Source organism: Passer domesticus, chromosome 4, assembly GCF_036417665.1.
Source record: "Passer domesticus isolate bPasDom1 chromosome 4, bPasDom1.hap1, whole genome shotgun sequence".
Classification (NCBI taxonomy): Eukaryota; Metazoa; Chordata; class Aves; order Passeriformes; family Passeridae; genus Passer; species Passer domesticus.
This window is the reverse complement of record NC_087477.1, coordinates 977,732-1,001,097: the sequence shown is the minus strand read 5'-3', so window position 1 is coordinate 1,001,097 and position 23,366 is coordinate 977,732. Positions and strand designations below refer to the sequence as shown.

General features: G+C 54.7%; 1 protein-coding gene and 1 long non-coding RNA gene across 3 annotated transcripts; one reads left to right on the top strand and one right to left on the bottom strand.

The window, feature by feature from the left end:
- Window positions 1-5,183: 5,183 nt before the first annotated feature.
- Window positions 5,184-10,816, bottom strand: LOC135298332 (maestro heat-like repeat-containing protein family member 6). Of its 2 annotated transcripts, XM_064415899.1 has the most exons (15): window positions 10,119-10,815; window positions 9,769-9,833; window positions 9,334-9,666; window positions 9,000-9,148; window positions 8,595-8,742; window positions 8,202-8,386; window positions 7,982-8,119; window positions 7,587-7,701; window positions 7,278-7,415; window positions 6,870-7,046; window positions 6,591-6,746; window positions 6,329-6,430; window positions 6,013-6,115; window positions 5,682-5,738; window positions 5,184-5,411 (listed from the first exon to the last, which is right to left on the bottom strand). In XM_064415899.1, exons 1-15 carry the CDS (start codon window positions 10,234-10,236, stop codon window positions 5,212-5,214), a joined length of 2,184 nt encoding a protein of 727 aa, XP_064271969.1. In that variant the 5' UTR covers window positions 10,237-10,815; the 3' UTR covers window positions 5,184-5,211. The 2 variants fall into 2 exon arrangements, with proteins under 2 accessions (XP_064271969.1, XP_064271968.1); XM_064415898.1 differs by having other exon boundaries at window positions 6,591-7,046; window positions 10,119-10,816.
- Window positions 10,817-11,142: 326 nt separating this feature from the next.
- Window positions 11,143-13,357, top strand: LOC135298346 (uncharacterized). The gene is made up of 2 exons (XR_010360335.1): window positions 11,143-12,865; window positions 12,983-13,357. It is a non-coding gene; the product is annotated as an uncharacterized LOC135298346 (long non-coding RNA).
- The last annotated feature ends 10,009 nt before the right edge of the window (window positions 13,358-23,366 follow it).

Sequence of the window (23,366 nt, the reverse complement as noted above, 5' to 3'; positions counted from 1 at the left end):
AGTCTCCCATTTTAATTTGCATAGCACAAAAATCCTGATAGGAACCACATGAAAATGGATTCACACGCTGCTTGTTAGAAAGGTCACGGATGTGCATGGTCACTGTAGTAATCTCGTCTAAAAGAGGTTTTGTGAGTTTCAAATTTACACGCCATAGAGGTCCTGCTTTCAGGTGGGTCAAGAAAGGCCGGCATGGAGTCAGGTTTTCATCAATCTTCAACTGCTTGGTCATTAATCCTTAAAATGGTGTAAAGTGTTTTTACCTTATTAATCCCTTTTAGCCAATTAGGTCCTGAATATTTTTGAGTGTTCCATCTAGCAGGATCTCGCAGGCCAAGGAGATCATGATGGTAGTGACAGTCACCTACTGTGGCTTGGATTCTGATCAGAAATATCGGGAAGACAATGATGGTGTGAAGCGCATCTTGCTTTCTTCTGTTCTTTCTGAGGTCCAGCTGTGGACTCCACTTGCCTTTTGCAGAAGTCTTTTAATTCTGGAATAGTGTAGCCAAGAGGTTAACGCTTCAAGCTTTAAAGGCTGTATAAGTGATTAAAAGTACCAATTAGAGTCCTTTCCATTTTGGGATAAGAGGCTTTCCCCCAGGGGATTTGATGTATACCTGGTCCCCAGGCTGGATTTGTGGAGAGGAGCATCCTCTTGCTCCTCTGCTCAAAATGTGTTGATTTATTTGCTGCAGCTGTTGTGTCAGTTGAACAATATGGTTCTGCAGATACCCCTCCCCAACTTGTACAGTATCTTCCCCTTGATAGTAATGCTTATATGGTCTTCTGTACAGTATTTCAAAGGGATTCAGATTTTCTTTTGTTCTTGGTCTCCTGGAATCCATAATAAAGCCAAAGGTAGGGCCTGGGTCAAGGTATGTTGGCCCCTTGTCCAATTTTGACTATTTGTTGTTTTAGCAGATAATTCCTCTTTTCCACTTGGCTGCTGGCCTGGGGCCAATACAGCATGTGTAGGTGCCCGTTGATTTGGAGCTTACTGCAAAGTTGCTGTGCAATATTTGCTAGGAAACGTGGCCCTCGATCAGAGGAGATGTCTAAAGGCACTCTGAACCAGGGCATTATGTTGTTCATCAAAATCTTGACAACTCCTTTGGCTTTATTTCTTTGGGTTGGGAATGCCTTAGGTCACGCTGAGAAGGTATCAGTGAAATGTAAAAGGTATTTATAGCCCCCTTTTCTTGGCAATTCAGAAACATCAACTTGCCAGTGCTGTCTAGGATCTTCTCCTTTGTCTACTGTGCCAAGCTCAACTCTAGTCCTAGTTTGTGGATTGGTTCTAAGACATTATTTCACACCCTTGGGTTACCAGCTTTACAGTAGAGTACAGGTTGCATCTTACTCTTGTCCTTATCAAATAATTATGTAAGGCATCCCCTTCCCACTGTATACAATTATGTTCATCCTTAATTAATTTTCACAATGCTTTTTCAGGTATAACTGTCTATCCCTGAGGAGTTGCAAAAACAATATGTTTCTGTTCTGCTCGTAAATTCCTTGCTAATTCTAGATCTTTCTTATTATACGACATACATCATTGTCATATTGTTCCTTACCTTTGGGAATTAGTGCCTGAACCTCAGCATGGCTTTGTTCTGCTGCTCTTTTTGCAACTTGTTACCCCTTTTGGGGTCTGTTTCTTCTTTCTGATGTCCTTTGCAGTGCATATCTGCAACCTCTTGAGGTACTAGTACTGCCTCCAGCAATTTTAAGATTTCTTCTTGATGCTTAATTTGCTTTCCTTGAGCTGTCAATAATCCTTTTCTTTCCAAACTGCTTCATGGCACCGATTACTCTGAAGGCATACTTGGAATCTGTTCATATATTGATCCTTTTTCCTAAGGCTGGTCAGAAGGTACAGCTTAAAGTGATTTTCTCTGCCTTCTGAGCTGACTTGTCTAGGGCTTCTATCCCCTATTGCTCCATGCTAATTGTATATCCCCATTTTCACTGATCTGCTCTTACAAAGCCACTCCCATCTTTGTACTGAGATTCTGCTCCTGGATTTGGGCTTTCTTTAAGATCTGGGCAGCTGGAATAAAGTGGACTTCATGGTTTTGATAAGTCATGCTACAAAGGTTCCTTGTCTGTCTGGTGAGTGGCCAGGAATGCTGCTGGATTAACTAGAGAAGAGATTAGTTTGGTAATACCACATTGTTCCACCAAAACTGCCTGATGTTTAAGCAATCTGGAGGGTGAAAGCCAACGCTCGCCCACCCTTTTGCTCAAGAAGTGCTGCTACTGAATGTGAGATAAATACAATTATTTGTTGGCCTAGAGTGAATTCTCAGGCTTTTTGGATGTTTGAAACAAGAGCAGCAACTGCTCACAGTCAGGCTGTCCCCTACTCACTTCATCCAGTTGTTTTGAGAAGTACGCTATTGCTCTCTTCTATGGGCCAATTGTTTGGGCCACTACAAGGACTACAATCTCTACGCCCCCTACACAACAAACAAGGGATCAGAGGGTTACAAGGAGCATAGGGCATCAGCCACTTTGCTTTCCCTGCCACTCCTGTCATCGGAAAGTGGAAATGCAGGTAGAGCTACTGTGCTTGGTTCCTGTCAGGTTGTAAATCTCATTCGTGTCAGAGTCACTCTGGCCTTTCTCACCATCTACTTCTTCCTTGTCCTTCACCTGCCAAGCCCCTCCAGGTGACAATGGAAATGCAGTTCCACACATTCACACTCTTTCATATAACACAAAAGGGTTCTTAGGGGCTTTCCCACAAACTAGAAAATTGTCTGAGCGCTTAAGGTGCTCCGAGCATCCAAAAGATATCATCCTATTGCTGGAAAAAAATTCCCAGCGAGGCTGGGAATGAGGTGATCTCTAGGGGACAAAATTACTTTTGAGGAAAAGTCTGAGTAATTTCTAGAGGGCACATAGAGATCATTATGGGACCAAACCTGAGATAAATGTTAGGGGAAAGAAAGAAAGAACACTTGGGGGGTAAAATCTCAGGTTATCTGACTTCCCAGCACCTCGTCCCTTGCCCCAGCAGGGGAGCTTTGCCCTCCCTGTCCCCAGCCAGCCCAGCCTGAGCACCTCAGGGCTGTCCCCAGCCTCCTGATGAGGCCTGGCCTCGAGGGCTTCTGCCGCAGGCCTGGCAGACGCTGTGGGGAAGCGCCAGAGCAGCTGGGTGCCAGGAACAAGGCGGCTGCCTGGGGGCTGCTTGTGGCCTCCGACACCCAATTCCTCAGGGCTTCCCAGTGCTCCAGCCCCTCAGGAGCCTCCTGTTGTTCTGCCAATTGACAGAGGCCATTTAAAGGACACCTCACTGGAAATCATGTTCTTATTTTACTGTGAATATTAAGGAACCACAGTGAAAGATGATACATTCAATAAAAATGTGTGCTTGGTTTTAGTGAGAAGCAAAAACAAGCAAGGCAGTGCACCTCAATCAGTACTGTAAGAGAGAAAGGAGAGTGATTTAGAAAGATGCATCACAATTGCCTGAATTGTTTATCATCTTGTAGATCCTCAGTTCCTGGGGGGCCCTGTTTTGCACCAAGGACCTGGAGAACCATTCCCAGCAATTGGGAAAATCCTAGGTGGTCCATCCACCCATAGATGAGGTCTCCAAATTTGCCCCAAAAGTCAGTCCACCTTTCATAGGCCAAAAAGTGCAAGTCCAAGTGACTTGATTATATTTTTAGCCCAGAAACACCTGGAGGTGATGGCACACTTCACAACCAGCAGGGGACACAGCTCGGCCAAAGGCCAGACCTCTGCTGCGAGGGCTTCCCTTAAAATACCCTACAAACAAACCTCTATTCAAGTCAGTTGGGAAAGTTTCTTAAAATGACACATTTCTGCCACATAATTACACAGGGTTATGTGACAGTTTCTTAAGCAGCTGGTTTGGAGTCAAACAGCCAGCATCAAGAGTCCTTGTCATCTATTTGTAGCTACATCACACTTAGGGGGATTTGAAGAAGTTTGGAACGAGTTAGAGACCGGATCTCTGAGTTTTTTAGATGATGCCATTTCTTTTTTTTATTTTTGACACAGACAGGAAGGGTGAGTTTGGCTCACATCTCTACCGCATGGCTCACAAGATCACAAGACTTCTAATTACAAGACCTTTTAAGGATTTATTGGCCAATAAAACACTGCCAACAAGGATATTTTGTTTTGGACCCAATCCTTCAACATTTCGCTTTAGGGACTCATGCTACACTGTAAGCTTCCTTAGCCAATCATGTTATGGCAAACAAACCTACAGCACTGCATTCTCCACTTCTTGTTTACTTTTGTAACTACTTTTATTTTTTCTACATCTTAAAGTCTAAAACTTTAAACTTTCCTCCACTTAGCTTCATGTGTCACTGCTATGAACTCTAAATCCACATTCTCGCTTCCAGCTACTAAATTTGGAAACCTTTTCCAAGGTCTCAGATCAAATCCTGTCTTAAATTTTAAGCTTTGCTTACAAGACCAAAGGTCTGAGAATTCCCTACATTTCGGGTTCCAACAGCACTGATGCAGTGAGTTACAGAGTGCCCAGGACCTGTCTTGTAAGTCAACTCCGTCAGGAACAAGGCGGATGCCAGGGGGCTGCTCATGGCCTCTGACACCCAATTGCTCAGGGCTTCCCAGTGCCCCAGCCCCTCAGGCTCTCCCCCAGCCCGGCCAAGCTGCCCGGCAGCAGCGCTGCAGCCCCACAGGAGCTCCAGAGGAGCCCCAGCCAGAGGCACCTGGGAGCCCTCAGCAATGCAGCCAGCAGCACACGGCCAGGAGGACACGGATGGCGCTTCCTGCCTGCCACAGGCCTTGTGGCCATCTCCAGGCACCGCTCCCGCAGGGATCCCCGCAGCTCCGGCCCTGCCCACCCGCTCTGTCGGCAGCACAAAGGCTTCAGCAGAACCACCACAGGCCAAGGGGCTTCTGGCCATTGTCCCTGCAGCACTGCACGCCTGGGCAGCTGGCTGAGTGCAAGCACCATTTTCCCCCTTCAGGGACCCCTCAGCTTGCTCTGCTGCTGAGCACAAGCATCTTTTTCACCGTTTCCTCTCTCTTGCCCTGCAGATCCTGGGCAGCAAAGAAAAGCTCCTGGGAGTCTGTGTATTATAACACATTCTATATTTACAGAAATTCAAAAGAGGAAAAAAAAAAAAAGAAAAATCTTAATAGATAAAGGAAAATTCCCACTGGCTAGGATTGCCCCCACCAAGTGTGCCTTGCCCATCAGTTCTCCTCAGAGCTCCGGCAATGCAGCCAGCCGAGCCCTGACAGACGAGGCCGACTCTTCCATGCCCTGCGCAGCTGATCTTGCAGCCTCTGGAAGATGGAATAGTGCCCACGCTGAATTGCCCGGAGGACATGCAGTGTTTGAAGTGCCACCTCTGACACGGCACTGCTCATATCCTCGGTCAGGTGTTCAAGGGCTGCATGAGAGAGGAACAGAGCCACGGTCAGGTCCTGGATCTGCACAGAGACGAGGAGAGCCCCCTGCCAGGGCCATCCCAGCCGGCTCTTGCCATGGCCAGGAGGGAGCAGGGACCAAGGGGATCAGCCCAAAGCGGCAGGCCAGGAATGCCCCACATGGCCCTGAAACCTCTGTGCGTTCAGCCACGGGAGCAGAGCCCTGCACAGCCGGGGCAGGGCTTGTAACTCTCCCTGCCAGTCCCTGGTGTCAGCCCACTGCCCTCACTCACCACTGCAGATCATCAGGAGCTCTCTTGGCTGCCCCCTCAGGTGCCGCCCGGCCATCCCTGTGAACACAGAGCCTGTCACGGCGGCAGCGGCACAGCTCCCTGCCAGCGGCGCTGCCACCGCTGCGGCCACACGCCCTGCTGGCCCGGCAGGGCTCAGCCCGGGCCCTTGCCGCACGCTGCCGCCCAAGGGCACGGCTGCCAGAGGGCGGCAGCAGCGCCCGGGCCAGGCGGGGCTCCACGGCGCCGGGCCCGGATGGCGCTGCCGGGGCAGCGGGCGGGGCTGGGGCCGAGCTGCGGCGGGCCGGGGAGGGAGCCCGGCCTCGGGGCTCACCCATGAACCTGATGGCCGCCTCTCGCAGGGGCTCCTGGGGGCTCTCCAGGTAGCGCAGGGCCCGGCGCAGCTGCTCGGCCGCTCGGCTCGTGTCCTCTGCCAGCTGCAGAGAGCGGCAGCAGGGAAGGCTCGGCGCGGGCTCAGCCCCTGTGGCGGGCGCTCCCTGCGCCCAGCCCCGGCCTCCCCTGCCCGCACAGCCCTGAGGTGCGGCCAGCAGCCGCTGGCGCCGGGCTCCGCAGGGGGCAGAGGGCCGGCTGCTGCCCGGGGAGCCGCGGGGCCGCCCCGCAGCCCCGCCGGTTCTTAAAGCTGTTCTTACCAAGACCTCGGCAAAGGCCAACAGCTTCTCTGCCTCCACCAGCTCTTTGAGATCCCTCCTCTGCAGGAACCCGGCCGCACAATGCAGCGTTTCCTGAGAGGCCTGGAGAGCAGCAGAGACCCAGAGATAGCCCCACAGCCCAGGACACAGGACTCACATCCCTGTGCCACAGCCTGGAGGAGGCTGCAGCTCGGGATGTGAGCAGGGCAGCCGGCAGCCCAGCCCCCTGCCAGGGGGACACTAGCAGCCCACGAGTCCTGACCTCTGCCACACGCTGATTCTCATCATGGCAGTGGAAGAAGAGTGCAGGAAGGCTCTGGCACACCACTGACTTAAGAGGCTTTTTTCCCTCCTCTGCTACCAAATCCATCACCTTGAAGAAGAGGTCAAGGGAAAGCAACTGCACGTGGCTGTTGTCCTGAATGAAAGAAAAAACCTCAGCGCCATCTACTCCAGGCCCACCTGAAGAGTACAAAAAACCACAGTGCACAAAGTTTCTGGGCAGCACCCAGTGCCCCAGGCTGGGGATACAAAGCCTTACGTGGTCGAAGAGCAGCAGGAGAGCCTCAGCCAGCTTCGGGGCAGTGGTGCTGGATACCAGCATGTCTCTGCTCTTGAGCAAATTAGTGAACACAGAGAGCGTCATGCCGACCAGCTCTCCGTCTGCATCACCCAGCAGCTCCAGAAGGCTTGGAGACAGAGTGCCCATTCTCCTGGCCTGTGTGGAACACAAGGCTGTGCTGGGAAGCCATGGACGGCTGCACCGCCAACAGCGCCCGGGCACTGCGACCCCACCCTGCTGCTGCAGGGCCCACAGGCCAAAGGCCTGCCCCAAAGCAGTGGGGCCGGTGAGGCAGGAGAGCTGGGAGCAGCTGCCTCAGCTGCTGAAGCCCTGCCAGCCCATGGGGCTGCTTTCCCCAGCGCAGCTTCAGCCGCTGCCCCTTCTCACCATCGAGGGATCCTTGCTGAGCACCACGAGGCCTCTGAGTGCCAGGCGACGCCTCTCCCTGCACTCATTCCTCAGGTGCCTTGACATGATCTCCAGGATGCTGTCAGCACATTCCCTCAAGTCCAGGCACTCGAGGACCTGAAAGGCACAGGGCAGTGACAGGGCACCCAGCCAGCAGCAGCCCAGAACCGCACAGGGCTGGGCCAGGCAGCAGCACAGGGCACGGGCACCGTCCCAGGCAGCTGCGGCTACGAGAGGGCAGAGAGCTGGGAGGCAGCTCAGCCAGGCAGCGCTGGCCTTCAGGCTCACCTCCACAAGGAACGCTAGGCCGGGCAGATCCCAGCGTGGCTCCTCCCTGCTGAGCAGCCCAAGCAGACGGAGAGCAATCCCAGAACACAAGGAGAGGGAGACACGGCGCATCTCTCTGGAAGGGGAAAAAAGACACCAAGAGCCTGAGGTGGGGGGACCAAACCTCTGCCAGGACTGACTCACGGAGGTCTGGTCTTTGCCCAGCATCCCTGGAGAGGATGTGAGCGCTGTGGGAGGTGGCCCCTTCGGGGCACCCTCCTCTCCCAGCCTTTTCCAGTCTCCTTGGCCGTCCCTCGGTGACAAGGCCCTCTGGCCCATGACCACAGGGACTGTGTGGGGCACCCGGGCACAGGGCACAAATGCTGGGGGCAGTGTGGAGGAGAAGGGGGTCTCACCTGGCCAGCAGACCCACAGCATAGTGCTGGGTGTGAGCACACAGCAGCGTGTCCCAGCCACACTTACGCTCCATATCCATCACCTCCTGGTCACACTCCAGTCGGCAGAGCAGAGCCTTCATGGCCTGCACTGCAAACCTGTGTGCAGAGCAAAGCCCAGGTCACACTGGGAGCACTGGCACTGGCCACAAGGGCATGGGAAGGACAGGAGGACTGGGACCTGTTGGGCTTGCTGGGAAGGTGGTGTTCCTCCTGGCACGCTCTCCAGAAGTTTTCAACTTCCTCTGGTGGCATCTGCTGGGTGGTGATGACAACATGGAAGAGCAGAGCCACAAACAGGCGGGAGGAATGAAGGATCATGGCCTCCTGGCATTTAGGCACAATGACCCAGATCACCAGAGTTGCCTGCAGAAGAAGCAGCCCAAGACAGCGCTCAGTGCCCTGGTGTCCATGGGGCAGGGCCCAAGGGCAGATGCAGGGGGAGCAGTGGGCCTGGTGTCCCCTGAGTCTGCCCCTAGCCCAAGTTTCATCCCAGCGACTGAGGCAGGGAGAGGATGGAGAGCTGCTGGAGAGGCAACCGGGTGGCAAGCAAAGGCCAGTTCCAGAAACTCACAGCCAGGGCAAAAACGTCCTTGTTGTCCCCATTGGAGGTGCATGTGCTGTGCACAGGCCAATGCTCCATCACACAGAGCAGTGTTGCCAGCACCTTCTCCATTGCTGGTCCTGATGTGCCTATGGCTCTCCACATCATTGCAGCAGCTCTGTGGGATCAGGGCTCTGTGTCAGAGGCATCTCAGTCACAGTACCATGCCCTGTGCAGCTGTGGGGGCACAGGTGACTGAGCCCCGGTGCCCTGAGGGGCAGGGAGGGAGCATTGGCAGCAGGCTGGGCAAACAGAGGGGCCCGAGGGTCCTGGAGCTCTCTGCCTGTCTGGCAGAGCCCATTGGACAGGCTGTGATGGGCCACGGGCCCTAAAGGCTGGTGAGCCCTGAGCTCTCAAGGCACGTGGGCCCCGTACCTGTCACACGTTGGGGCACAGTGCAGGAGGGTCAGCGCCACGTCTGCAGGGTGTTCCTCAGCCAGCCTCACAATGTCGCTGTGCAGCCTGGCATCCACAGTGACGTGGGACATGAGACTCTGGTGGATGTTCTTCACCATGGCTGGCACCTGGAGGAGGCATGGGGAAGACCTGGAGCGCTGTGTATGGGAGCAACTTCCCCAGGTTCCCCCCAAGAAGTGCCTCCCTTCCCGTCACAATCTACTGGCCTCAAAGGCTGAGGGGGCCCAGTGACCGAGGCTTGAGGGGACACACGGCCCTGGGAGGCCTCCAGTCCTAGCCCCAGGCTGCTTACCTGCTGCTGATAAGGAACAGCACTCTCCAGGAAAAAATCCACAGTGGAAGCACAAATCTCAGGGGGAGTGGGCATGGCTCCAGTATTTTTCAAGGCCTCAGTCTCTTCATTGTCAGTGTTTGTTATGACTGCATCCTCAGTCCCTGATGTGGGAAGATCCTGTGCCCACGTTTCAGTCCCTGAGGTGTCCATGTCTTGTGAGAGCCCAGCCAAGTCTGGGCTGACATCAGGCTCTGCCTGGAGCTGGGTCAGCCCCGAGTCAGGCTCAGCTGGGCCCTCAGCTGCTGTGGTGTTGGTCTCTCTACGCCGAATGCGCGGGAATTTTCGGAACATCTGCCAAAGAATAAAGGACAGGGAAGCCAGGGATGCTCCAAGCGTAGTGCTCAGCTGAGCAGGTACAGCAGGCCCAGCCCAGGTGGGCATAGCTGCAGGTACCTGCGCTGTTCTGCGGAAGCGGCCATGGCTGGATTGCTGCTCTTGTGTGTTCTCCACGGCTGCATCTGGCAAAGAGCGAGCGCAGCCAGAGCTGAGGGGCTGCGGGAGAGGCCGGAGAACACAGCCCAGCCCTGTGCTCCCCAGGCAGGGACAGCCCCGGGATGCCCCAGGGGGATGGAGCACGGCCACTGCGGGGTGTCTGCCTGGGCCCTCTTCCGTCCTCTCCATGGGCATGGCCCCAGGGGATGGGGACGGGACGGGACGGGACGGGACGGGACGGGACGGGATGGGACGGAATGGGGCCAGGCTGGCTGCAGGCTCCAGTCCTATGGCCCAGCTCTGCCACTCACCCTCCTGCAGTGTCTGGATCTGCTCTGGCTCTTCAAGTTGCTCTCCTGCAGCAGCTCCAGGGCCTTTCTTATTTTTCCCCCGGAAGCATTTGAACAGGCTGAAAAATCTGCCTGCCATTCCACCTTCCAGCCTTGAAGGCACCTTCTAGAGAGATGCCTCAGGATATTGCCAAGTCAGCAATTTCAGTTGTGCCTTGAAGATTTCTGAGACAGAGAGGTCTCAGGATAGCTGCAGGACAGCAAGTCCTGCACTCTAGTCTTGGGAGCTCCTGCCACAATGACAGGAGATTCCTGGTAAATGACTCAGGTCAGCAAGTCCCACAGTCTGGCTTCGAGGTCAGCTTCAGGAACAACACCTCAGAAAAGCTCCGGGTCAGGCAGGAACGAGTGCGCTGTGCGGGGGCTCCTCACAGCACCGCTCTGCCCCGTCCTGTCCCGTCGCCTGCTCTGAGCGCTGTGGAGTGTTCTTGTCACTGCCAGCTCCTATGTCACCACGTGTCACAAAGGACACACTCCTCCATTCCATGCCACAGTGACCATGCTGCAGCGTGTCACAAAGGGCCCTTGCACACACTGACACCTGCCCTGGGGCCGCCCCCAGCCCACCCAAAGTAGCCCTGGTTGGCAGGAATCCCTGGCCCCAAGTGTCTAAGGCAGCCCGACAGGATCTTTAGGAAGGGCTCAGCCCATCAGCAAACGTTGCCCTGCTCTGCGGGCTCAGGGCAGCAGAAGGAGCCCCCAGGGCTGCCGAGGCAGCCGCGCTGGCAAGGGCATGAGGCCTTCCACGGAAGCTGGCATGGCCTCCTTGGGACATGTCCCGGCTGCTGGCCATCCTAAACCCGCGGCTGTGACAGGCACAGGGAATGTGTGGGCCAGGGCACCAATGCTGCTCTGAGCCCTGGGGCCCGGGCAGCGCTGACATCAGCAGCTGTGGCAGAGTCCCCGCCCAAGCAGAGCTGCCACCCCCCGAGCCCTGGCAGCGCTGCTGCCCCTCTCCTGCCCCAGAGACCTGTGCCCCGGGGGGCTTCTGTGCCACAGGGAGCCAAAGCCCACGTGTACTGGGGGCTGTGCTCCTCCCTGCAGGGGCTGTTGGCAGCAGCACCCGGAGCACTGCTGCAACACCTGGTGTCTGTGAGAAGGCAGAGGCTGTTAGTCAGTCCTGAAATGATTTGCTCATGGAAGGGATTGGCAGTAGCACCACAACACCATCAGCTGCTGAGTTTCCCTGGACAATTGGATTGTTCAGGGACACTGTCGTGTTTCATTGTGATCTTCTGTCAGTTCTTCTGGGAAAAACACTAGCCCAGTCTGTGATGTTCAGTGCTCCATTTGCTGTGTGTCTGTCTATGTCTTAGCTGATGCAAAGCAAATATTTCCTCCAGACCCAAAGAGCTGTGCCTGAAAATTCACAGAGCTACATCCATTTCTGATTTTTTTAAAAAGTTTTCCAGAGCCCGCTGATCATTTTCAAGGTTTTCAGAGAACCACAGAATAATGAGGTTTTAAGACATGTCTAGGATCATCAAGTCCAACCTATGCCCCAACACTTCAATTAGACTATAGCACCAAATGCCATATTCCACCTTTTTTAAAACACATTCAAAGATTCTGATTCCACCACCTCCCTGGGAAGAACATTCCAGTACTTTATTATTCTTTTGGTGAAAATTTTTTTCCTAATATCCAACCTATACCTTCCCTGACGTATCTTGAGACTGTGTCCTCTTGTTCTGTCAGTCACTGCCCGGTGGAAGAGACCGACCCCCACCTGTCTACAACCTCCCTTCAGGAAGTTGTAGAGAGCAATAGGGTCACCTCTAAGCCTCCGTTTCTCCAGGCTAAACAACCCCAGTTCCTTCAAACATTCCTCATAGGGCTTGTGTTCCAAGCCCCTCACCAGCCTCGTTGCTCTCCTCTGAACGTGCTCAAGCATCTCAACATCCTTCCTAAACTGAGGGGCCCAGAACTGGACACAGTACTCAAGGTGCGGTCTCACCAGCGCCGAGTACAGGGCAACAATGACCTCCCTGCTCCTGCTGGCCACACAATTCCTACTGCAGGCCGGGATGCCATTGGCCTTCTTGGCCACCAAGGCACATTGCTGGCTCATATTCAACCGGCTGTCAACCAGCACCCCCAGGTCCCTTTCCACCTGAACACTGTCCAGCCACACTGTCCCCAGCTTGTTACATTGTAGGGGATTTTTGTGGCCAAAACGTAGAACTCGGCACTTGGACTTATTAAACTTCATGCTGCTGGACTCTGCCCATCCATCCAACGGATCCAAGTCTCTCTGCAGAGCCCTCCTTCCTTCCAGGAGATCAACACAAGCTCCCAGCTTAGTGTCAGCTGCAAATTTACTAATGAAGGACTCGATGCCCTCATCCATGTCGTCTATAAAAATATGAAATAGAACTGGTCCCAGCACAGAGCCCTGAGGGACAGCACTGGTGACTGGCCGCCAGCTGGATGCAGCACCGTTCACCATCACTCTCTGGGCCCAGCCATCCAGCCAGTTCCTAACCCAGCCAAGAGTGCTCCCGCCCAAGCCGTGGGCTGCCAGCTTCTCCAGGAGTGTGCTGTGGGAGACAGTATCAAAGGCCTTGCTGAAGTCTAAATAGACAACATGCACAGCCTTTCCTGCGTCCACCAGGCAGGTCACCTGGTCACAGAAGGAGACCAGGCTGGTCACACGTGGCCTACCCTTTGTAACCCCTGCTGACTGGCTCTGATACCCTGGCCATGCTGTAAGTGCTGTGTGATAGCACTCAGCGTGAACTGTTCCATCATCTTACCTGTTACTGAGGTCAGGCTAACTGGCCTGTAATTGCCAGGATCCTCCTTCCTACCTTTTTTGTAAGCAGGTGTCCCATTGGCCAGCTTCCAATCATCTGGAACCTCGCCAGTGAGCCACGACTCTGGATAAATGATGGAGAGCGGCTTCGCAAGCTCATCTTCCAGCTCCCTCATCACCCTGGCATGGATCCCATCTGGCCCCATTGATTAATGAATATCCAAGTGTCCCATCAGTTCTCTGGCTGCCTCTTCTTGGATAACAAGAGGACCATTCTGCTCCCTGGCACCACCTACCAACCCCTGAGGACAAGCTGTCTTACCACCACAGACTGAGGCGAAGAAGGCATTAAGCATTTCTGCCTTTTCCTCATCTTTAGTCACTAGGTTGCCTGCCTCATTCAATAAGGAACAGAGGTCGGATATACCCTTCCTTTTACCATTAATATATTTGCAAAAACTTTTTTTATTCTTTTTAACAGAAGTTGCCAAGTTAAGTTCAAACTGAGCTCTGGCCACCCTATTTTTTTTCCTACATGCACTAGCAGCTCCCTTAAATACTTCCTGAGAAATCAGCCCCTCCTTTAAAAGACGATACATCTTTTTTTTTATTTCTAAGTTCCTTCAAAACCTTGTTGCTCATCCAGACTGGACATTTGCCTCGTCGACTCATCTTTCAGCACACAGGGACAGTTCTCTCCCTATGCCCTAGGGCACATGCTGCAGAAGTTCTGCTGTTACATTCTTTTGCATTTCCTGAAAGTGACCCGCAATGACCAGTCGATCAAAGCCCTGGGAAAACTTGAACTCCTGTGTGAAGCCAGGCAAAACATTTAAGCCATGAAGTGCCAAGTACGGTCCCTGGTGTCATACCCTGTTCCCTGTAATTGTGCTGATGCCATTTAAAAGGGGTTGCCAATGAAAACAACCTTTTAACAGTTTTGTAATTTCTGCCTTAGCATTCAAATCCTTGACCAGAAAAATCCCATGTTAAATACTAAAGCTGTCATTTTCACCCTGCATTTTAGAGTCTCTGAACAGTTGCACAAGGTTTTTAGTTTTAAACACTACAGAAAAAGTCCCTGGTGCTCAGCTATAACTTTTACATTGGTACATACTCCTGATGATTATTTTAGGCAGGAGCAGCAAACCCAAGAATGAGGCAAACAGGCTCATTCCTGTGTTCTCATGTCCTGCACAGCACTGACTGGGAATTCAAGATTGCATTCAGGAGCCTCAGGGTGCTCAGGAAGGCACAAAAACTTTGGGATGCTGAAATGGACCGGCCTGGGGCCTGTGCCTGGGCTGCACAGGGCTGAGCTCCATCTGGATGCTCCAACAAAGGCTGAATGGACAGAGCATGGCCCACTGGAGACTCCCATTCCAAGTCCTGTGAGCTACACAATTCAGCTGTAACCAGCTGAGTTTTTCATGTCAGCTTGAAATCCAGGAGAGGAAAAGGCAAACATGGAAAAGTGTTCTTCCAGTTCTAGTGACAGCTGTGCCTGCATAGCACCTGTGCCCATGGCAGGGTGGTGGGAACTGGATGATCCTTACGATACTTTGCAACACAAACTGCTCTGGCATTCTCCAAGCTGAGAAGAAAACTCGAATTTTCCTCATGTTGTCAATTGCTGAGCAAACGTGACAGCATCAAAGGAGGCATTGGACTCTAATTTGTCCTTCCATTGCCACCATTCGAACTGCTCAATCCCTATTGTCACTGCAGACCCTGGAATTGGTGGAAGTTCCTGGCTAAGCATTAGACAGTCCAAAGAGAGCAAAAGAAGCACTGACAGAGCCAGAGGAGCTCTTTCTTAGTAAAGAAAACCACATGTTTAGACTGAAAGAGCCTATATTTAGAAGTTCTTGCCAGCACCTTCCAGGACTCTCTGCTGTGCACACTGCGCTTTTCTTGCCCGCGCCCAACAGGCTTTGGAACGCAGAGCACAAGCTGGCTGGCTCTGCCACCAGCACACCCCAAACACGGGCGGAGGAAGAAGCAGCAGGGGCTGTTTTGTGACCATGGCCAAGAGAGACTGGGAGGGTGCCCTCCCTCTGCTCTCACCTGGTTGGCTTTCTGCCTGGGGCTGAGCCTGGGGCTGCCATTCCTCACTTGTGGGGACCAGAACCACAGCCGGGATCCCGGCACTACCTGGCAGCGCTCCAGGCACCGGCACGGTCGCGTGTCCGAGTCTCGGGCACCATGCTGCTGCTTCATTTGCTCTCAGGCACACCCAAAGCTCCCTGTTGAGCCTGGATGGTCTCTGGTTCTGCCCTCCTCCTCATCCTGTGCAGGCATGGAGCACTGCTGTGCTTTCAGGAAGCTGTTCTTGAAAACTGCCAGCATTCCAAGCTCCTTTGCCCTCCATGGATGCTTGCCATGGAATCCCTCACAGCTGGGTTCAGAGCATCCTCAGGCTGGCTCTTCCAAAATCCAGGGGCTCCAGGATGCTCAGCAAGATCTGTAACTGCACAGGGTTGTGGAACTGCACCTTCAGCACAGGGACCGTGCCAGCCTGACCTGCCCTCGTTCCTCTGGGTCTGTGCACAAAACACGGCGTGGCAGAGAACGGCAGCAGGGGCCTGTGTGTCCCAGGGCCCCGGATTTGTTCTGCTGCAGCTCCACAGGGATGCAGGCAAAGTGAAGAAGCCAAACTGTTTATTAATAGAAGGCGAAGCAAAGGAATGAGCTGGGTGGGGAAAAGGGGAAGGGCAGGATCTGAGGACTAGAGGGAAAGAGCCGTGAAAAGGGAGGGAGAGTGGAGGGAAAAAGAAGGGATGGGCAGAGTCTGAGGGCTGGAGGGAGGGAGCTATCTATAAGCAGGGAGAGGGCTGAAGCCATGCAAGTTTCCCACAGGCTTAGCTGTGCCAATCATCAGCAGTGCCTGGAGCTCCAGCTGGTCTCTTCTGGTCTCAAGGCACTCTCATCTTCCATGGCATTTGCAGGTCTTCAACAAACACTGGTTCTTCTGAGCCAGTTCTGTAACTCTCCAACTGAATATCTGTTTAACAACTATGTTTTTCTGGGAAGGGCTGTCATCTCTCCTCAGGGCTTGAAGGGCTGGAAGGGAGAGGAACAGAGCCACAGTCAGAGCCTGGATCTGTGGGAATCCTAGGAGACCGTCCTGCCAGGGCCATCCCACCCAGCTCTGGCCATGGCCACAAGAGAGGGGGTGTCAACTGGATCAGCTGGCCATGAATCTGCCCCCCCCCCCCCCCCCCCCCCCCATCCCTGAAATCTCTCTGTGCTCTGCCCACGCCACCCCTCATCCACACAGGGAGCGAGGCCGCCACAGCCGGGACAGGGATGGCAGCTCCCTGCCCAGGCACTGCAGCTCTCCCTGCCAGCCCCGCTGTCAGCCCGCTGCCCTCACTCACCACTGCAGATCATCAGGAGCTCTCCTGGCTGCCCCCTCAGGAGCCGCCCGGCCATCCCTGTGAACACAGAGCCTGTCACGGCGGCAGCGGCACAGCTCCCTGCCAGCGGCGCTGCCAGCGCTGCGGCCACACGCCCTGCTGGCCCGGCAGGGCTCAGCCCGGGCCCTTGCCGCACGCTGCCGCCCAAGGGCACGGCTGCCAGAGGGCGGCAGCAGCGCCCGGGCCAGGCGGGGCTCCACGGCGCCGGGCCCGGATGGCACTGCCGGGGCAGCGGGCGGGGCTGGGGCCGAGCTGCGGCGGGCCGGGGAGGGAGCCCGGCCTCGGGGCTCACCCATGAACCTGATGGCCGCCTCTCGCAGGGGCTCCTGGGGGCTCTCCAGGTAGCGCAGGGCCCGGCGCAGCTGCTCGGCCGCTCGGCTCGTGTCCTCTGCCAGCTGCAGAGAGCGGCAGCAGGGAAGGCTTGGCGCGGGCTCAGCCCCTGTGGCGGGCACTCCCTGCGCCCAGCCCCGGCCTCCCCTGCCCGCACAGCCCTGAGGCGCGGCCAACAGCCGCTGGCGCCGGGCTCCGCAGGGGGCAGAGGGCCGGCTGCTGCCCGGGGAGCCGCGGGGCCGCCCCGCAGCCCCGCCGCGCCGGGGCTCCATGGGCACCCGGCTCGGGCCCACAGCAGCCTGGAGAAGAGCCCGCGCAGCCTCTGGGTGCAGCAGCGGGCGGGGGCACAGCTGCCAGCCCCGCACATTGAGCACCAAGCTCAGGGGATTTCTCCAGACTGAGGATGGGGATTCTCGGTCGTCCTTACCAAGACCTCGGCAAAGGCCAACAGCTTCTCTGTCTCCACCAGCTCTTTGAGATCCCACCTCTGCAGGAACCCGCCGCACAATGCAGCGTTTCCTGAGAGGCCTGGAGAGCAGCAGAGACCCAGAGATAGCCCCACAGCCCAGGACACAGGACTCACATCCCTGTGCCACAGCCTGGAGGAGGCTGCAGCTCGGGATGTGAGCAGGGCAGCCGGCAGCCCAGCCCCCTGCCAGGGGGACACTAGCAGCCCACGAGTCCTGACCTCTGCCACACGCTGATTCTCATCATGGCAGTGGAAGAAGAGTGCAGGAAGGCTCTGGCACACCACTGACTTAAGAGGCTTTTTTCCCTCCTCTGCTACCAAATCCATCACCTTGAAGAAGAGGTCAAGGGAAAGCAACTGCACGTGGCTGTTGTCCTGAATGAAAGAAAAAACCTCAGCGCCATCTACTCCTGGCCCACCTGAAGAGTACAAAAAACCACAGTGCACAAAGTTTCTGGGCAGCACCCAGTGCCCCAGGCTGGGGATACAAAGCCTTACGTGGTCGAAGAGCAGCAGGAGAGCCTCAGCCAGCTTCGGGGCAGTGGTGCTGGATACCAGCATGTCTCTGCTCTTGAGCAAATTAGTGAACACAGAGAGCGTCATGCCGACCAGCTCTCCGTCTGCATCACCCAGCAGCTCCAGAAGGCTTGGAGACAGAGTGCCCATTCTCCTGGCCTGTGTGGAACACAAGGCTGTGCTGGGAAGCCATGGACGGCTGCACCGCCAACAGCGCCCGGGCACTGCGACCCCACCCTGCTGCTGCAGGGCCCACAGGCCAAAGGCCTGCCCCAAAGCAGTGGGGCCGGTGAGGCAGGAGAGCTGGGAGCAGCAGCCTCAGCTGCTGAAGCCCTGCCAGCCCATGGGGCTGCTTTCCCCAGCGCAGCTTCAGCCGCTGCCCCTTCTCACCATCGAGGGATCCTTGCTGAGCACCACGAGGCCTCTGAGTGCCAGGCGACGCCTCTCCCTGCACTCATTCCTCAGGTGCCTTGACATGATCTCCAGGATGCTGTCAGCACATTCCCTCAAGTCCAGGCACTCGAGGACCTGAAAGGCACAGGGCAGTGACAGGGCACCCAGCCAGCAGCAGCCCAGAACCGCACAGGGCTGGGCCAGGCAGCACCACAGGGCACGGGCACCGTCCCAGGCAGCTGCGGCTACGAGAGGGCAGAGAGCTGGGAGGCAGCTCAGCCAGGCAGCGCTGGCCTTCAGGCTCACCTCCACAAGGAACGCTAGGCCGGGCAGATCCCAGCGTGGCTCCTCCCTGCTGAGCAGCCCAAGCAGGCGCAGAGCAATCCCAGAACACAAGGAGAGGGAGACACGGCGCATCTCTCTGGAAGGGGAAAAAAGACACCAAGAGCCTGAGGTGGGGGGACCAAACCTCTGCCAGGACTGACTCACGGAGGTCTGGTCTTTGCCCAGCATCCCTGGAGAGGATGTGAGCGCTGTGGGAGGTGGCCCCTTCGGGGCACCCTCCTCTCCCAGCCTTTTCCAGTCTCCTTGGCCGTCCCTCGGTGACAAGGCCCTCTGGCCCATGACCACAGGGACTGTGTGGGGCACCCGGGCACAGGGCACAAATGCTGGGGGCAGTGTGGAGGAGAAGGGGGTCTCACCTGGCCAGCAGACCCACGGCATAGTGCTGGGTGTGAGCACACAGCAGCGTGTCCCAGCTACACTTACGCTCCATATCCATCACCTCCTGGTCACACTCCAGTCGGCAGGGCAGAGCCTTCATGGCCTGCACTGCAAACCTGTGTGCAGAGCAAAGCCCAGGTCACACTGGGAGCACTGGCACTGGCCACAAGGGCATGGGAAGGACAGGAGGACTGGGACCTGTTGGGCTTGCTGGGAAGGTGGTGTTCCTCCTGGCACGCTCTCCAGAAGTTTTCAACTTCCTCTGGTGGCATCTGCTGGGTGGTGCTGACAACGTGGAAGAGCAGAGCCACAAACAGGCGGGAGGAATGAAGGATCATGGCCTCCTGGCATTTAGGCACAATGACCCAGATCACCAGAGTTGCCTGCAGAAGAAGCAGCCCAAGACAGCGCTCAGTGCCCTGGTGTCCATGGGGCAGGGCCCAAGGGCAGATGCAGGGGGAGCAGTGGGCCTGGTGTCCCCTGAGCCCTAGCTCAGGTTTCAGCCCAGCGACTGAGGCAGGGAGAGGATGGAGAGCTGCTGGAGAGGCAACCGGGTGGCAAGCAAAGGCCAGTTCCAGAAACTCACAGCCAGGGCAAAAACGTCCTTGTTGTCCCCATCGGAGGTGCATGTGCTGTGCACAGGCCAATGCTCCATCACACAGAGCAGTGTTGCCAGCACCTTCTCCATTGCTGGTCCTGATGTGCCTATGGCTCTCCACATCATTGCAGCAGCTCTGTAGGATCAGAGCTCTGTGTCAGAGGCATCTCAGTCACAGTACCATGCCCTGTGCAGCTGTGGGGGCACAGGTGACAGAGCCCCGGTGCCCTGAGGGGCAGGGAGGGAGCATTGGCAGCAGGCTGGGCAAAGAGAGGGGCCCCAGGGTCCTGGAGCTCTCTGCCTGTCTGGCAGAGCCCATTGGACAGGCTGTGATGGGCCACGGGCCCTAAAGGCTGGTGAGCCCTGAGCTCTCAAGGCACGTGGGCCCCGTACCTGTCACACGTTGGGGCACAGTGCAGGAGGGTCAGCGCCACGTCTGCAGGGTGTTCCTCAGCCAGCCTCACAATGTCGCTGTGCAGCCTGGCATCCACAGTGACGTGGGACATGAGACTCTGGTGGATGTTCTTCACCATGGCTGGCACCTGGAGGAGGCATGGGGAAGACCTGGAGCGCTGTGTATGGGAGCAACTTCCCCAGGTTCCCCCCAAGAAGTGCCTCCCTTCCCACCACACTCTGCTCGCCTCAAAGGCTGAGGGGGCCCAGTGACCGAGGCTTGAGGGGACACACGGCCCTGGGAGGCGTCCAGTCCTAGCCCCAGGCTGCTTACCTGCTGCTGATAAGGAACAGCACTCTCCAGGAAAAAATCCACAGTGGAAGCACAAATCTCAGGGGGAGTGGGCATGGCTCCAGTATTTTTCAAGGCCTCAATCTCTTCATTGTCAGTGTTTGTTATGACTGCATCCTCAGTCCGTGATGTGGGAAGATCCTGTGCCCACGTTTCAGTCCCTGAGGTGTCCAGAGGAGAGATGACAGCCCTTCCCAGGCATACATGTTAGTTCAACAGATAGTCAGTGGGAGAGCTGCAGAACTGGCTCAGAAGAACCAGTGTTTGTTGAAGACCTGCAAATGCCATGGAAGATGAGAGTGCCTTGAGACCAGAAGAGACCAGCTGGAGCTCCAGGCACTGCTGATGATTGGCACAGCTAAGCCTGTGGGAAACTTGCATGGCTTCAGCCCTCTCCCTGCTTATAGATAGCTCCCTCCCTCCAGCCCTCAGACTCTGCCCATCCCTTCTTTTTCCCTCCACTCTCCCTCCCTTTTCACAGCTCTTTCCCTCTAGTCCTCAGATCCTGCCCTTCCCCTTTTCCCCACCCAGCTCATTCCTTTGCTTCGCCTTCTATTAATAAACAGTTTGGCTTCTTCACTTTGCCTGCATCCCTGTGGAGCTGAAGCAGAACAAATCCGGGGCCCTGGGACACACAGGCCCCTGCTGCCATTCTCTGCCACGCCGTGTTTTGTGCACAGACCCAGAGGAACGAGGGCAGGTCAGGCTGGCACGGTCCCTGTGCTGAAGGTGCAGTTCCACAACACTGTGCAGGTACAGATCCTGCTGAGCACACGGAAGGCCAGCAGTGGCACAAGGAGTCTGTGTGTCAGGAGTGAAGTCGTGTCTAAGGCCCTGCCACATTTGATCCACTGTTCTGCACGTCAGCAAGATAATGAAGAACAGACACTGAAGGAAACCTTATGGATGAACTGGTGGGAATGTGACCCTTGAGAGAAACAATGGATTGGTCAATTGATGCGAAGTTAACCTGTGAAAGAGGAACAGCACACAGTGGAGCTGTGGTTGGCATGGAGGTGGTATCAGAAGCCATTGCGGCCTCATCTGATGCACTGGCCAAGCGTGAGATGACGTCCTAAGTGGAAAAACTGCAGAGGAGGAGATGTCAGGCCTGGTTCTGGTGTGGAGGGATGAAAAGGACAAAATGCACGCCCTGTTGATGCAGGGGATGCCCTGAAAGTGGGTGGCCTGCCTGCCCCTCCCACTGCAGCACCATGCTGAGATCCCCTGAGAGGAGCCCAGTGCTCCTTGCTCCTCTCTGCTGACACGTGAGCCTTTGTCTGGTTTCGGGGTGGCCCTGGCTGTGTGAGGGGGGCTACGTGGGCACGAGACAGCCGGTCCTGTCCCTCTGGGTCCCAGCAGTGCCTGGCAGCTGTCCTGCATCCACGTCAGGATGCTGGCCAAGAGAGGCCCTGGAAGCTGAGGCACAGGTCAGGGCCCATGGTGTTCCTTCAGGATACAGCAGTCCCGAGGGGTCTCCCTAATTCAAAGAAATCTGCAGACAAATGCATTGTCCACCAAAAGCCCTTCTATTGAGCTGACAGGAGGGCAGGGGTCTGCACCCCACCAAAATGCTTCTCTACCATGTATAAATTTCAGTGGGTTGATGTAGGAATTGTGTGAAAAATACCATCCATCTTTACCCTGCTGAGGTGATTGCATAGGCAGCGGGTTAGAAATACATTCTGTCAGATTCCTGTACTTGAAGCTGATGTCCAGGCGCTGGCCAGAGCGGTCTCCATACCCTAAAGCAGCACTTCTTCCTCATGGCTTCCCTGCACAGGGCTCATTCCCTACTTGCCCTTCCTTCTTCTGCTAGAATGTGTCTAAAGCTTTCTTCAAGTCCCTCTCCTGTCAAGTTAGGCCCCCCAGGTTTTTCTTATGCTAACTGGTGCTAAGTACTTCCCTGTGTCTGTGCTAAGTACTTGTTTGCTTATGTGAATTGCTTGTGCTTGTGTCAAACAAAGGCCTTGTTTCATCCTCCCTTTCTCTTTATTCTGATGCAAATTCTTTTGCAAGATTCCCTCCACAGTCCACAGGACATATGTACTGTTATGCTGCTCTTTTAATTTTCTACCACATCCATAGCTTCATGATTGGTTTAGAGGAGGGTTCATTTTTTTAAAAATTAGAACTGTTTTGCTGAGGAAGCTAAAAATCTGAGGAGCTGTTGGTGATTCCAGATTTGTCCATCACAAGAAGACATCTGACTCATGATGTTCTCTGTCTTTCTCTATTTTGGTTATGATTTAGATAATTTCTTTGATAGCAATTTGAGTGTCCATAAGGCTCTGTGAGATGCATTTTTGACTTCTGCCACTTGCCATTCTATATTAGGCTGGTACAGCATTTGTTTTAGTACATCAATGTTCCTTCCAGTTTGGAATTTGGGTGCTTCATGATACACATCGTACGCATTCTGCATAATCTGAAGAGAAGTTATTGTGTGGTGCAGCTGAAGTCGCATCCACTTTTGGTTGTGAATTACAAATAGAGAAGGTAGTACCATTAGCAGTTTCATTAAATGAATCTGTTGTCATAGTTTTGCAAGCAGATCTCACACAGGCCAAAATTGGAATTACACAGTATCTTGTTGCATTCTTAATGGTTAATGCCAAAGCCTGCAGGGTTCTGTTCATTCTATGTGAAACTGACCAATTCCCACCAAGTGTGGAAGTCTTTTTCAAACTCCTTTGTGGTTTCATTTTTAGGCATGATTTAGTTAATTCTCATGGCAATTTCCCCAGCTCTCCTTTTTCTAAGTTTTCCTGAGATTACAGACCGTAGCCACAGCTGAGCTTGTCTACATTGAAATGCTAAAGAAATGTTACCCTGTAGTTTCCCCATAAAGCCAACGACTGCTGGAAACAATCCTGCTGTGTATTGTTGGCCAGGGTGGTTAATAGATTAGCTGCCAGGCTTTGGGTTTGGGCAAGTGTTAGCAGGGCTGATCTGAGAGGAGTTTGTGTCTGTCCAATATAAAAACTCACAGTGCTTCATTTATTAAGACTTCTTGATCAATAGAATTTCATATTCCCAGTTCAGACCCAAACCATCCCCTTAAGCCTTTTTTAGACCTATGATTTGGTGTCTGGGAATGCATCCATGACTCCCAGCCTTTTAGGCTTTGCTGTATGAACGGGTAGTATTGCTGTTTACTTTTGGATCTATTAGCCTGTATTTTTACCTCCAGCATTTTCAGAGAGTACCTTGGATTTAGAAGCAACAATTGTTCATTTATTTTTCTTACCACAGAGTGAA

Coding starts and splice junctions, on each gene's coding strand:
- LOC135298332 (XM_064415898.1), bottom strand. CDS start 10,236: ATGGCAGGCAGATTTTTCAGCCTGTTCAAATGCTTCCGGGGGAAAAAT. Junction 9,667..9,768: donor GCTTCCGCAGAACAGCGCAG/GTACCTGCAGCT, acceptor ATTCTTTGGCAG/ATGTTCCGAAAATTCCCGCG. Junction 5,739..6,012: donor GGCGGCCATCAGGTTCATGG/GTGAGCCCCGAG, acceptor CTGTGTTCACAG/GGATGGCCGGGCGGCACCTG.